Here is a 16,437-nt window from a genome sequence, read left to right as displayed (position 1 = left end):
GGTAATGTACTGAATTATCAACCTCTGTGATTTTCTTTGTCTGCACTTCCTTATAGGTGAGCGATATCCACATTACCAGAACATTAAGAGAATACAAGGGGGAAAAAGTGGAGTTTTTCACTTCCAAAATAGGCGTTTCATGCCCACACAATAAACTTGAAAGCCAAAAGCTTTTGACTTGCAAAAGTCTCATTAGAAAGGCTTTTAGGGACTGCTGGGTGGCTCAGGTGGTTAAGGTTAAGCGTCTGACTCTTGATTTTAGCTCAGGTCACCATCTCCCTGGGAGATCGAGCCTGGCATCAGGCTCTGTACTGACAGCACAGAACCTACTTGGGATTCTTTCTCTCCCTCCCTCTCTCTCTCTGCCCTTCCCCTGCTCATACTCTCTAAATAGACAGTCAGACAGACAGACAGACAGACATAGAAAGCAACCAAGCAAGCAAGAAAAAAGCTTTTTAGAAAAAAAGCAGAAGGCCAAGAAAAAAAGCAAACCATAGAACTTATGCTGTAACAATGGACTGGAACGAGAACAGAGGAAGATCCAGACAGCTTTCCCTCAAAAAACTACAAGAGAGTTACTTGTGCCAGTTCATTTGAGTCAAAATTTAAGTTGTTTGGTGCCTGATGATTACAACTGCTGCAGAATTTTCTTAAAACAAAAACCAAACATTAAAGAAGTTTAACTTACCTCATAGAATTTTATATTTTAAATTATGTTTATCTTTTTGTAAATTTAAATAAAGAATATGAATCATTAGCAAGCTTCTATGGCTTCCTGGATTGAATACATGCTTTGGGGGAAGATTAAGAGCCATTAATTTCGAATAGCCCTTCCAATAAAGGAAGGCATCTTTTTAAAAAACTCATAAAAATGTTATTGAAATTAAACTCATTCTGAAAACTTTACAAAGCCACAGCAAACATGTCTTTTTAAAATAATAAAATAAACCTATGTCAAAAACAGCTCTGAGGCAGAAAATTGTCATTAGAAGGAGAACTGCTACAGGTAAGATCCACTGGCGAATACGACAATGAGTGGTCAAAGTTTTAAGGAGAAATAGGATATGTACATAACCTTTAATTATCTCTCCTTGCGTATACTTATTAATTGCTGAGGTGGCTATAATATATATCCATAAATTCTCTGATAGTCCTCCCTCCAGGAAGTGGACTTTAATCCCTTTCCTCTTGGGAATGGGCTATACTTAGTGATCACTTGTAACAGATAGAATATGGAAAAGAAAAATAGTAATTTATACTAGGGAAACCTGGCAGATACCACCTGAACCAAATGACCAAAGTTAGCATCGCCAACAATAAGTTGTGTTGATAGCATGTGTCCCTTGATATGATCTAATGAGAAGTGTACCTTTTCTCTGAGGTATTTTCCCTCCAAATCCAAAACCCCACTCTAATCATGAGAAAACTTCAGGGATATTGAGGGATATTGTACAAAATATCTGACCAGTCCTCTTCAATAATATCCAGATTATTAAAAACAAGGAAAGATGGAGAAAATGTCATAGACTAGACAAAATTTTTTTTTAATTTTTTTTTTTTAACGTTTTATTTATTTTTGAGACAGAGAGAGACAGAGCATGAACAGGGGAGGGGCAGAGAGAGAGGGAGACACAGAATCGGAAGCAGGCTCCAGGCTCTGAGCCATCAGCCCAGAGCCCGACGCGGGGCTCGAACTCACGGACCGCGAGATCGTGACCTGAGCCGAAGTCGGCCGCTTAACCGACTGAGCCACCCAGGCGCCCCAAGACTAGACAAAATTAAGGAGACATCATGACTAAATATGAAGTAGTATAATCTATTGGATCCTGGAACAGAAAAAACACATTAGTGGAAAAACTGGTAAAATTAAAATAAAGTCTGTAGTCTAGTTAATAGTTTTGTACAAATGCTAATATCTTAGTTTTGATGAATGTATGATAAATGGTTTTGTAAGATGTTAATTTTGGAGGAAGCTGGGTAAATGTTACATGGGAATTCTTTTGTATCTTTGCAACACCTGTACATCTAAAATTATTTCAAAATAAGAAGTTTAAAAATATAGGAGTATGAAAACAATAAAACTTATTTCTAAGAAGACTATTTCCATGTAGGAGAATGCATAAATTAAAATCCATGGCATAAAACCAAAAACTGCTCTAAAATATAAAGTTTATTTTTAAAAGCCCCATGATATACATATTCCCTGCCCTCAATCTTTCCAGTCCAGACAAATGGACCAAGCCAGAAGCAAGTAAGAAGACACAGGCAGTAGGAAGGATTCATTCAAAGGTATAATTCTATTCAGGAATCATCCTATAACATTTTGGAAGCAGGCACAATACAACCTCTTCCACTGAGTCAATCAAATTAATATGGTTATAGTATAAAACTAATTAAATGGACAATACCAGCCTCTCTTAGTGAGTAGTCCCCCTCAACTTCCTCCGTCTGATCATGAAAGCCAAGGAATTTGACTACAGTTGAATTAATCTCTAGCAAAGTAACTGCTCCTTTTTTGCACATCCCTCTTTACAAAAGACAGAGGTCAAAAGCCCAAAGAAACCCAAGTCCTAATTAGAACTTACTGTTTCTCAGGAACAGGATCACTCTTACCATTTAATTTGTCCTGAATTTGGTTCCTGGAAGACTAGTGCCAAGCTAAAAAGTCTAGCAAAGTTATTGAGGTCATAGGTCAAATGTACTTCAGATGGCATCACAAAACTATTAACTTAGAATGATTTTTATATATGGTAATATAGGTAATTTTCCTTTTTCCTTTTTTTTTTTTTTTAACATTTATTTGTTATTGAGAGACAGAGACAAAGCATGAGCATGGGAGGGGCAGAGAGAGTGGGAAACACAGAATCCGAAGCAGGCTCCAGGCTCTGAGCTGTCAGCACAGAGCTTGATGCGGGGCTTGAACTCACAAACTGTGAGATCATGACCTGAACTGAACACGGACACTCAACTGACTGAGCCACCCAGGCGCCCCTAATTTTCCTTTTTTCTACTTGCTTTCTTCCAGCCACATTTTCTATAATGTATGGGTATTAAACCTATAACTTAAAAATATATTCATAATCCACGTTGTTGTGGATTTGAAAATGGAATGCAATACAGCCCAACAGAAGACTTTGAACTAACCTAAGAGGTTAATGACATGTTTACCAAGGATATTGCTTCCCAAAATTTGACTCCTATATAAACAATAGAAGTACATTTTATTGATAGTTTGGGAGTTAATTCAAAAGTCATATAATCTCTACATTTTGTACTAATTGTTTTTCTAGAGTAGAATCCAGTGATTTCATTTATTTTTTCATCCCCCATAAATTATTTATTTTGTAACTGGAAGTTTGTACCTTGTGACCCCCTTCACCCATTATATGTACCTCCCACCCCCTCCTCTGGCAACAACCAATATATTCTCTGTAACTACAAGCCTGTTTTCTTGGTTTGTTTTTATTTTTGTTTTTTAGCTTCCACATGTAAGTGAAATCATACAGTATTTGTCTTTCTCTGACTTACTTCACTTAGCATAATGCCCTTGAGATCCACCTATGTTGTAACATGTGGCAAGACTTCTTTAATGGCTGAATAATATTTCTGAGTGTGTGTGTGCGTGTGTGTGTGTGTATTTATACACTTGTCCATCAACAGACACTTAAGTTGTTCACATATCTTGGCTATTGTAAATAATGCTACAATGCAATGGAAAAAAGACAGTCTCTTCAGCAAGTGGTGTTGGGAAAACTGGACAGCAACATGCAGAACAATGAACCTGGACCACTTTCTTACACAATACACAAAAATAAACTCAAAATGGATGAAAGACCTAAATGTAAGACAGGAAACCATCAAAATCCTGGAGGAGAAAACAGGTAACAACCTCTTTGACCCTGGCCATAGCAACTTCTTACTACACATGTCTCTGGAGGCAAGGGAAACAAAAGCAAAAGTGAACTATTGAACTTCATCAAGATAAAAAGCTTCTGCACAGCAAAGGGAAGAATCAACAAGACTAAAAGGCAGCCTACAGAATGGGAGAAGATATTTGCAAATGACATATCAGATAAAGGGTTAGTATCCAAAAATCTATAAAGGACTTATCAAACTCTACACCCTCCAAAAAACAAATAATCCAGTGAAGAAATGGGAAGAAGACATGAATAAACATTTTTCCAAAGAAGGCCTCCAGGTGGCTAACAGACACATGAAAAGATGTTCAACATCCCTCATCATCAGGGAAATACAAATCAAAACCACAATGAGATACCACCTCACACCTGTCAGAATAGCTAAAATTAACAACTCAGGAAACAACAGATGTTGGCAAGGATGCAAAGAAAGGGGAACACTTTGCACTGTTGGTGAGAATGCAAACTGGTACAATCACTCTGGAAAACGGTATGGAGGTTCCTCAAAAAATTCAAAATAGAACTACCCCACAACCCAGCAATCATACTACTAGGTATTTTTCTAAAGGATACAGATGTGCTGATTTGAAGGGTCACATGCACCCCAATGCTTACAGAAGCACTATCAATAATAGCTAAATTATGGAAGGAGCCCAAATGTCCATCAACTGGTAAATGGATAAAGATGTGGAATATTACTCAGCCATCAAAAAGAATGAAATCTTGCCATTTACAACAATGCAGATGGAACTAGAATGTATTATGCTAAGCAAAAAAAGTCAGAGAAGGACAAATACTATTTGATTTCACTCATATGTGGAATTTAAGAAATAAAACATATGAACATAGGGAAGGAGACAAACCATAAGAAACCCTTAAATACAGAGAACAAACTGAGGGTTGCTGGAGGGGAGGTGGGTGGGGGGAATGGGCTGAATGGGTACTAAGGAAGACATTTGTTGGGATGAGCACTAGGTGTTATACATAACTGAAACCATTATTACACTATATCTTAATTAACTTGGATTTAAATAAAATTTAAAATAAAAATAAATAAAATATAATAATTAAATTAAATTTTAAAAATAATGCAGCAATGAACACAGGGGTGCATATATCTGTTCAAGTTAGTATTTTCATTTTCTTTGGATAAATACCTGAAGATATTACTTAAAGATTTTACTGACTTTAAAACCCTGAAACAATCAACTAAACCTGAAAAAGTCCTCAGGAGATTTCTTACCAATAGAGTTGTAAAGAGTCTTTCCATCAAAGGCTAGCCTCAATTATTGCTAAATTTTATTTTTCAGGACTGAATCAAAATGCATTGCAAATAATATTCAATAAAGGAAATATACAAAGTTAAAAGTCTTTTGAGCTACCTTCCAAACTCAGTTACCTTTCTTCTTAACAGTTTTTTTTTTGGGATGAATCCTCTATTCCAATTTTTTCTCATGAGCAGCAAGGACATTTTAAGCATAACGAACGGTTCAACTACTAATACCTGCTGTGTAAATAATATCTGCTTGTAAACAATTCAGAAGAACATAGGTCTGGATTCTACGTTTATTGATATAAAGGAACTTTTGCCAGAATGGTGAACATACCCAAGGGTTTAATCAGGGTAGTACTGATTGTTGATTGCACAATATAATCTGATTATGAATAGCAAGTGATTAATGTACCAAAATAATACTGTCAGAAGCAAAGAATCTTTTAATTCATGAAGTTTCTACTAAAAGTATTGTATTACACAAAAGCTACCTAGTTCCACTTTTTAAAAACTGAAATAGAAGTATAGGGACTTTGGGTCGAGATGGCACAGTAAATTAAAAATTTGATGTACCCCCACATACTGAAATGATAGATGCAATGGAAAAATGGAAAACCCACAAGACATATCAGGACTTTAAACAACATAAATATCTCCATGAACTTGATAAAAATACAAAGCAGATGGCAGGACTGAAGCCATAAGCTTATTGGTAATTAGTAACGGGTTACTGGGGATCAGAGCCAGATTATGCTCTGGAAATCATGTTTTATTTTAAACTTGAACTACTGATTTCTGATTGTTTTCTCATAGCTTTCTATTTTATGATGATCACATCTTCTTGAATCTGAGAGTAATAATTAAAGGTTGTACAGGTGAGAAAGTTCAATTTTTTATGGCTTTTTTGGGAATTCTCTTTAGTTTCCCCAATCATTACTATTGGCCCCCAGAGTGTTTTTTTGTTTATTTGCCTTGGATTTTCTTTTATGTTGTTTGTTTTCCTCAGATGCCTGTTTATCTTAAGTTGTCTGTTCAGCTCTAAGAATGTAGTACTGAGGCTGGTTTGCATTTCCATTGATGTCACATTTAAGTATATTTAAGTAGATCAGTTTCCCCTTAATTTTTTCTAGAATGGGAGATTGTACTGGGGTACCTGTGCTTGAGTGTTAACTGTTAGATTTCAATTTAGAGTGAGTGGGTAGGAAAAGCCAGGCAGGGAACCTCTTAAATGTCAATGAGGCAGAATTTACCATAAATTGGCATTCATACTAGATGCCTTGCAAGTTCTCTAGTAAGGGTTCTGTCTACCTTTTGTAGAAAACAGCCCTACCAGGTTTTGCAGGAGGGAAAAATCTGGTTGCCTGTCTTCTGTAGATGGGGTGGAAGGGAAGGGCCCCTACTTTGTTTAGCTCCATGTTTCACTTTCACTGAATTCTCCCAACCCAGAATCTCTGGAAAGTGTCCAAAGAAATTATAGCATTCTGTTTCCCTTTTACCAAATAGATCATCAGAAAGCAATATATTATTACAATACTCATTTCCCACCCAAATGGTGAAAACTTAACCAAATTTACAACAGAATAGTATGCACTCAGCTCTGATATTTAAGAAATATTTACCACTCAAAGATACCATTGGGATCTTCTGCCAAATTGTATTTTCCATTATGTCATCTAAAACCTTCATACAAAATCCACCATTAGAGCTCAGCTAACTAACTGGTATGGGCTCTGATGACTCATCCAGCCACTATCACACCTTACAAATAAATATCCTTGGTCAGAGGACCAGGTGCATTGGAAATGCAAACTCACCGTCACTATAGGAAATAACTCCAAGTACGCTGTCGGTTGCTGATGAGTTGACTGCATTTTCTTTTTCTTTTTCTTTTATTATTATTATTTTTTTAAATGCTTATTTATTTTTGAGGGAGAGCATGAGTGGGGGAGGGGCAGAGAGAGGGGGACAGAGGATCTGAAGCAGGCTCTGTGCTGACAGCATACAGCTGGAGTTCATGAACCATGAGTTCATGACCTGAGCCGAAGTCAGACGCTTACCCAACTGAGCCACCCAGGTGCCCCTACATTTTCTTTTTATGCAATTACATCATCACTAGAGAATTGTTTAAGCCTTCTGCTTCGCCTTGTCATTTCCACCCAAAATAAAAAACTTGCCCAAAAAGCAATCATTAGGTTTTTAAAAAAATTGGTGTAGAACACACCTGCACATGATGAAAAACATTCATGCAACTGAATTGCAGGTGATGAAGAAAGCACCTGCAGATAAAAATTCTATGACTGTGAGGAGTCTGTAAGAAAAACCAAGCTGAACTACTGCTTTCACCTCTATGTTAAGCAGGAGGAGTGCCAGCAAGGACATTCAGCACAATATAGAAAAAACAATTTCCTCTTTCTAGCAGCATTTCTTTCTTACCCCTGCTATTATCTATTAGCCCCCGGCAGTGCTCTTTACCATGACTGAAGGTCACATCAAAGCAACACGTGTGGTAAGGGATGACAAAATTCATCCTGATATACAACCCCTTTGAAAAGGTGTTAGGACATTCCCTCATTTGCTATTATTTGGTTACAGTAAAGGCAGCATGCTGGAAACCACCCTCGACTCCTACTATACCAACATTAAGGTAAATTTCCTTAGGAGATAGTGTCACAGGAAATGGAGGAATTCATCCCTTCCCTCCAGTGATTGGTGAAGAGGTAAAGATATTTTCAGAATATCATATTTCAGAAGGTTTAGCAGCATACAGTATCCACCACTTGCCAGTTGGGTGATCTTGAGCAAATTACTTAAACATATTAAGTTTCGACTCTCTCATCTGTAAAATAGGAGTGATGTTTTTTTTCCTTATAAAGTTATATTGCAAATATATATATATGTGTGTGTGTGTGTATATATATATATATTTATATATATGTGTGTGTATATATATATAAATATATTTATATATTTATATATATATAAATATATTTATATATATATATAAATATATATGTGTGTGTGTGTATATATATTTATATATATATGTATATATAAATATAAATATATATATAAAATAGATAGCACAGAGGTGGACTAACGGAAAGAAAATCAGATTAAGCAAGTGTTTAGGGCATGAGCAAAATGGGAGCCTTCAGAATGAGAAGAATAATTAGGTAAAAGTATTTGTGTTTTCAAAAGAAAATTATTGAATTAATCATCTTGATTTCTAAAAGCTTATTTATCTCTTACACTGTAAAAATATGCTTTTTGACACTTTGTTTTTATCTTATTTTGAATTGCATATAGGAATGGCATCACAAACTTTGAAGGATATTCATCTTCCTATGGTTTCCTCCTTCCTCTCTGGCCTCCATTCAGGACCCCACCCAAACACATATACTAACCACTTCACTAAACTGGGCATGCTCAAATATTTTAATATACTTGTGCTGATATACTTGGGAGCTAGCTTTAGATTTATAGTGAATTTTCCCTTTGAAAGAATTCAGAACTATTCATTCCTATGTCTGTCGTGTTTATTTTTCACATGTGTCCTTTCAGCTTATGATTTTCAATATTTTCAGTGCATCTATCATCAAGCTCATAGACCCTGATGACGAATGGGCTTTCCTAGTCTGTTAAGTGGGAGGGAAACATTAAAAAAATAGAAAATTAATCACAAATCCCTAGGTAGGAAATTTTTAAAAATATAATGGGACTCGGGGCACCTGGGTGGCTCAGTCAGGTAAGTTTCGCATCGGGCTCTGTGCTGATGCTGTGGAGCCTGCTTGGGATTCTCTCTCTCTCCCTTTCTCTCTGCCCTTCCTCTGCTCGCTCTCTCTCTCTCTCTCTCTCTCTCTCGAAATAAATAAACTTAAAAAAATAAAAAATATATAATGGGACTCACAGGTACTCCCCTTTTAGATATTCTGTCAACACGGTCAAATTGATGTACAGCAAAGCACACCAGGTAGGTGCTCATAGGGACGGACTTCTTGAAAGTTGTTCTATTCCATTTATCGTCCACTGACTCTTCTTTCTATTGGAAACAAAAGATAATCTTTTATTTATCAGTCACAGACAAGATCAGTCACAGACAAGACAAACAAATGATTCCTCCAAACCTGGAGTTTTAGTCAGAAGTCCTTTGTCAAAGCTTAGGGGTAAAACTTCCTCTTACCCATGAATGGTGATATTGAAAAAGACTAACAGAAATGGCACTTAATTTTTAGACCTGTGAAAGAGTGATTGAACTATACACTGTATGAGGTTTCTCAGGGAAAACACAACTTTGACTAGGATATAGGAATTCGTTTGTCTTTCTACATTAAATATACAATCCCAACCATGATATTTGAGGGGATAGCAGATCTGTCAATGAAGAAAAGGCTAGTGCCCAATGCCTCACACAAAGGAAGAACTAAGCAAATGTTTGTTCAGGGAGGGCAATTGCTGTACCAGGCATAGCAGGATGTTGGGTTCTCTTTTCCATCTCGGATGCCTACATCAAAGACCCAAGGTATCATCACTAAAGTCACTGTCTTGATTATCACGGACAGAAGAATTTCATTACTGATGCCACTACTGACTCCATCTGTCTGGTTTTCTGCCCATGCCGGCTTTGCCTTCCTCTTCCCCAATCACCAGGCCTAATATTCCATCCACATATACTTGCCCAATTCATGCTACCCACTGTTTAAATATTTCCATGTGCCTTGTAGTCACACAGTAAGTCACTGCAGTGGGAAGCTTTCAAAGGGGATTAAGTGAGGAAGGTTGGACTAGAATCGATGCCTCATTGACAAGCAAGCATGTGTGTGCAAGGGCTTGTAGAGAAGTATCTGAACGTCAGCAAAGTTACTCTAGTAACCACCACTAGTGAGAACTCCTAATGACCCAATATCCTTCTTCTTCCAGGACTATTGTCTGGAACTAGCAAGAGGTGAAGAATATATTCTGCAAAATGAAAAGGTCCTCTGAGAGGTCTTAAGCAGAAGTTGGTAAGGTTTGCATCCTTTCTTCTCCCACCTGCCCTTCCCATCCCGACCAAACATTGAAAGGATCTTTTACCCTGGCCCAGCCTTTTGGGTCAGTGTGCCAGACTCTTTTAGTTTATCCTTTTCTCTTTTTTCTCCAGTCAAAGCTCAACTGCTCAGGTGCCTGACACCAGAATAAAACAAATTGATCAACTAATTCACATTGCAAGGCATGGATAGCTGACAATTTACTTTTGAACCCTCTTAAAGCTTTTGTTGGTTTTACTTTGTTCTTGCTTTTCTGAGGAATACTGGTCATTAAGAGGGATGAATTTCAATGATGACATTTCAGACAGTGGATCAGAACAATGGCAGATATAATTTAAGCAGGGTTTTTTTCTGGTATCAGTTAGAGGACAATTATATATAAGGATGAGACTTACCCTTTTACATGTCAATATATGTGCATTTATTCTATGTATAAGGTACAATAATCCCCAACTTTAGTTAGCTACATTACTCTTTCTGTGGTTGAGGGGCAGTAATGGAGGAAAAAGTCTTATGCCAGTAATTACACAGACAGAACTTACTGGAGCCTACTTTTTTTTTTTTTTTTTTTTTTTTTTTTTTTAACATTTCATGATCACTATTTGTTCACTAGAAAATCTTTGGGCATGAGTTTCCTTGGAGTTGGCTTCTTTACTCCAATATTTAAGTGATGGTTTTCTGCAGTAGGTCAATCTTAAACACTGGGCTTCTATTTATCTGAAAATCAAGAATAGGCACTGGGCCCAAGAATATTTTTAAGTCTCTAATTCCATGAGTTTGCCATTAGTCTGTCATGACTAGGGGGTTGTTTCAGTTAAGCAGAGCCCAGCCGATGAGGGTCAACTGTATTCACTCTTGCTTGGAACCCAACCATGGCTTTTTGACTAGACTAGGATATGTCAGGTTAAAGACTTCTAGGACTCCAAGAAAAGAGGTTGTCAAAATGAATTTTCAAGCCTCTAATGAACTATGAGGGCACATTTAATTTTAGAATTCATTGGGTTCTCTCATAGTAAATAAGATAATTTACCTGCTATTTTAAACAGACGATCTGCAGAAACAAAAAATTTTTTAAAGGACTTACCTCCACTGGCATATTTGAAATTGCCTTATATTCTTTGGGGTGGATGATGGATATCGTATAGGTTGCCTTTTTGTTGGGCTCATCAAAACAAGGGAAGGATTTCCTGGCATCTGTTGGTTCATGATCAGTGGCTGCTATGCTCCTTAGAAACAAACACACAAACAAAATACATGTCACCTCTTCTCACAGTCCCTGTGTTTCTATTCCTATAGAAAAAGTCAACTATGTAATTACAGCTGCGTGTATTTATAACTACTATGTAATTATATTGCAGGTCTTAAAATGACCTTCTATCCAGAAAACTATCAAATAGTTGTCAAAGCCTTTCTTGGAATTTTTAGGTCAACAAATAAATGAAAATCTGGAAGTTTCCAGATTTAGATATTTTATATGAATAGTTTGATATTTTGGTGCCATAACTAAAAATCTGTGAACTGTAGATAAGCAAAAATAAATCCAATTATGAACTGTCACTTTTTCCACTCAAAAGCCATCAAGCAACAAGTAGATAAACAACAAAGCCAAACTCAAGGAGTTGTTTCTAATTGTCCTTCTGAGAGTGAACAGCTGTGTCCTGTCACAGAGCAGAGGAGTATCTTCCAGAGTCCCCAGCTCCTGTCCCTAATGGCACATTCTTTCTTATTTATGTTGCACCAGGGACAGACTCCAATTTCATTTCTATGCAAAGGCAGTGCTCTGAGTAATCTCCCAGGTGAAATAACCTTTGACCAGGTGGAAAACCTGCTTTTGAAAAAAGAGCATTTTGAAAAGCAGGAAAACCCACTTTTGAAAAGAGCATTTTTTATGGCTCTAACTAGGCAAATGCCTTTGTAAATTAAAATGTTAATGTTTAATATTTCCATCATTTCAAAGTGGAAATAACATTTTTTTCTGAGTAACTGCTCAAAAAATCAATGAATATATACTTTTTAAAGGTAGTTATATCACAGTAAAATATTGCACACTTGCTCATTAGAAGAGTAAGCAAAGTAAAAAGCATAAAAGAAAGGGGGAGTACAGAAATGTTGACATATTTGTTAATAATTTGGCTAAGGAAAATATTTTGTCCTTCAGGCATATCATAAAGAATACAAAGCTAAAGTATTAGATCATTCATTCATCCAATATTTATCGAACCCTTTCCGTCCACGCTCCTTACCCACCCACCCCATCCCTCTCCCTGCCGTACACACACAAACACATTTGCCAGGCATTATTCTAGGTGCTGAGGGAACAACAAAGACTAAATAAGCACATAGAAGAGTGATAAGAGGTATACGGAAAATAAAACAGGGGAAGTGACAGAAAAACCTAGGAAAAGTTGTGGGCACCGTTAGGTAAAATAGTCAGGGACAATCTCTTGGAGTAGGTAATGGTTTCCTGAGGTCTGAATGATGAGAAAAAGTCAGACAGGGGAAGCATAAGAAAATTGTATCCTAGCAGAGAGAACAGAAAAGTGCACAGGCTCTAGAGTGGAAAAGAATTTCATGTGGTTGAGGACCTGAATGGTGTCCAGTGTGGCTGAAAGGTGTCCGCTGACATAGAGGGACTGGGGCCAAAGAAGTTTGACTAGTCAGCAGAGGCCATGGTAAGAGTCTGCATTTCATTTTGGTTTAAGGATGTATTATATACATTAATTTATCCAAAAGATAATATGCCATAGGTCAACATCCACGTGTAAGAAATGAATATATTTTTTTTTAATTTCTTAAAAAAAAAACCTCTCTAGATATAATAATTTCCTGTTAAAAACTCAGCCAAGGTGCGCCTGGGTGGTTCAGTCAGTTAGGCGGCTGACTTCGGCTCAGGTCATGATCTCGCAGTCCGTGAGTTCAAGCCCCGCGTCGGTCTCTGTGCTGACAGCTCAGAGCCTGAAGCCTGTTTCAGATTCTGTGTCTCCCTCTCTCTGACCCTCCCCCGTTCATGCTCTGTCTCTCTCTGTCTCAAAAATAAATAAAAACATTAAAAAAAAAAAAAACTCAGCCAAGAAAACTAATCTGTAAAAAGTAAAACCAGAAAAGCGTCTGTCTTTTGGGAGACTGTTGCCTGAGGGAGGGAACTTTCTTGGATGACTGAAAAAAATTTCTATATTATTAGAGATATGGGTAACAAAGATGTGTCCATTAGATTTGTGTGTTTAACATATGAACATTTTCCCTAAAAATAATTCTAAATGAATACTAAGTTCCAGTAAGTAAGTTTGTGTTTTCTAGTAGTATGTGTTAGCAATTCAGAAACAACATTCTCTGTGTTCTAATGGCTTGAGCAAATGAAAATAAATAAATAAATAAATAAATAAATAAATAAATAAATAAAAGAGGATAATGCAAAGCAGGTTTCTCACTGTTGGGGAAGAGAGTTATAAATTTGGAAAGGGGAAAGACTAGAATGTCTCTCCATATTAAATTATAATTGCAGGTTTGGTGTAAATTCAATGATTTTTGTGTGTAGATATAGGTAGGTGGATATAAAAATACGAACTGAGTTCTCTCTGCTGAGCGGGAGTAGCAGCACTGACAAGCTTGGAGCAAATGAGCAAAGCTAGTTCCCAGATGATGAGTTCTAAATACCACTCCCCACTAAAAGGAACCAGGACTCCTTAGAGAAATGGCCAATTCCAGTGATGAGTCAGCAAGAGTCCAAGATGATCCTGGAACATCTTTGCTTTGCCCAAAAGTAAGGAAGTTCTCAAAGAACCATGGGAACGAGTCAAAAGGACACAGGGGCCCACTTGAGTGGACTACCATGGTCGAATCTGGGAGAATTAGAATGTCAAAATTAATAATGAAATTATAACCCATCGACTAAAATAAGAATCCATGAATCCTTACTCTGATATAGATACAGATATAGATATTTATGGGTGGTGAGGAGAAGGGAAAGTTGTGGTTTTTTTTCCACACATAGATTGCCTATTAGTGATTTTAGGAGGAATGATGGCCTTAGAAAATTGTCAGTGGATGCCAAAACATATGGGTGACAGTTTGATGAGGAAAGGTATATCTGAATGGTTTCAAAGAATCTCTGGAATTTACTTACAAAGAGATAAATTGTAACTTTACAGTGGAGGAAGTATTAGGTACCACCTTAAGCAAGTGATCAATGACAGCATCACTAATAATGGTCAAACCAATGGAATCGGTCTCCTGATAGGATTTCCTGAGAGGGACACAGCACCACTTTTGTGAAATGCCTGACCCAAAAAAAAAAAAAAAAAAAAAAAAAAAAAAAAAGCTAAACCTGCATTTTTAAATCATGAGGAAAGTCAGATAAACTAAAACTGGGGGACATTCTCAAAATAACTGTACTCTCCAAAAATATCAAGGTTATGAAAGACAAAGAGAGGCTAAGGGACTGTTCCAGTTTGAAGGAATCTAACAAGGCATAACATTAAATGTAATGCATGCATCCAGACTGGATACAGGACTGAGAAAAATAGCTCAGAAGGACATTTTGGGTTAATTGATGAAGTTTGATTATGACTGTGGATTGGATAATCATATTATATCAATGTTAAATTTTCTGATTTTGATAACTGCACTGTAGTTATGTTACAGAATGTCCCTTAAGAAATATATACTGAATGTTAAAATGTAAAGGGAAATAATGTATCAAAATACTCTAACGGGAAGGGGGGGCATGAGTGGGAGGGGAGATAGGACAAAATGTTAACATTGGTGAATCTCAGTAAAATGTTTCTAGGAGATCTTTGTACTATTCTTGTAATTTTTCTGTAAGTTTGAAATTCATTCAAAATAATAGTTATCCTAAAAAGCTTCAAGAATGTATTCTTCTTCAACAGAGGTAATTCCTGATTAGTTTTGTGATGATAATAGCTCAGTCAATTGAAGTTTCTAATACAGTTCAGACAGTAGAGAATTACAAACACATCAGGATATAAAGAAACCTGCACACTTTCCCAGGGTACTAAGGTTTTATAATCAGCTCCACCAAGCCCCAGCCCCATGTTTAGTCAGCTGCCGTTTCTTCTGAATTCTTCGGGCTTCTGATTTCTTCCAGAGGCAGAAGAAAAAGAAAAATCACTCTCTGCAAGAATGTTTCAGTTTAGTCACACCTCAGAAATAAGCCAATTAACTAATTTGGGAATAGGATTGGGTTGGGGGGGGATGGGGTGGGGGGGGGGAGAGAGAGAGAGAGAGAGAGAGAAAGAAGGGGAGAGGGTACAGGGGCAGGGTGAGGAGGCAGGAGGGAGTGGGATTCCACTGTCCTAAGCAATAGCCATTGGTAGATTTTTAAATGCTCTGTTTCAGTTTCTGCTCTGGGCAAGAGCACATACACCCCCCACCCCCACCCCAAGCACCCACAGAGAGAACTTTCAGTTGTTCCTCACCTTCTCTCTTTAAAAGAGGCTGTGCTTGATTGTATGCAAAAAATCCTTCCCTAAATTAGGGTATCTCAGACTTGCCTTTGGAAATGGAACAGAACGGTGTTGATGGTGTCACTGGGTGCTGTGTTTGGTCTATCTTGGTGGCCCTATCAGTGAACGTTAATCACACCGAGTGTAGCTCAATTATAGTGACCTGTACTTACACTGATGTAAGGTAAAGTGACACTCAACAAGCAGAAGGGCTACAAAATGCGTATTGTTTTCTGGCTTATTCCCCATGATTTCATGGGGAAACCCCTCTTCTAAGAGTAAAAATTCCTAGATTCCAATCCTACTTCAGCCCTTTAAAGTGCGATCTTGTGCCAGTCACAAAACATAGATTCTTAGTGTCCTGATCTATAAAGCCTGGTAACCAAAGCACATCTGTCCCCATCACAGGGTTATGTGGGGGTAATAAGGGATAGATCACATGTAGTAATATATTTGAAATTCCCTTCATATTTACATAATGGGATTAGGATACACGTCACCCTATTTCCTTTAACTCTAGAAGACTAACTATGCTGTATGTTAATGCACTTTCCACAATGAACAGACTTCAAAATTCATTCATTAAACAAGAGTATCTGTCCTGGAACAAAAGTACTTGGTATATAAATACTGTAGGCAACATAACAATATTTTTCAATGGTAACTTGTTATTTTTTCTCATGAACTCCTATAGAACTCAAAAGCCCCTATTTATATCTGCTAAATGTCATCCAATGTTACTGAAGTTTTCTAAATATATG

The 16,437-nt window shown here is 37.1% G+C and overlaps 1 protein-coding gene across 1 annotated transcript in view; it reads right to left on the bottom strand.

The window, feature by feature from the left end:
• Positions 1 to 16,437, bottom strand: part of ENPEP (glutamyl aminopeptidase) — an 83,303-nt gene that overhangs the window by 60,790 nt on the left and 6,076 nt on the right. Inside the window, exons 2-3 of the mRNA XM_049631041.1 lie at positions 11,299 to 11,440; positions 9,098 to 9,229 (exon numbers count right to left, since the gene is read on the bottom strand). Coding sequence (XP_049486998.1) covers positions 9,098 to 9,229; positions 11,299 to 11,440 — 274 coding nt within the window. The remainder of the gene's footprint in view (positions 1 to 9,097; positions 9,230 to 11,298; positions 11,441 to 16,437) is intronic.

This window comes from Panthera uncia, chromosome B1, assembly GCF_023721935.1.
Source record: "Panthera uncia isolate 11264 chromosome B1, Puncia_PCG_1.0, whole genome shotgun sequence".
Lineage (NCBI taxonomy): Eukaryota > Metazoa > Chordata > Mammalia > Carnivora > Felidae > Panthera > Panthera uncia.
Note: the sequence above shows the minus strand (reverse complement) of the source record. Positions and strands in the feature narration are given on the sequence as shown.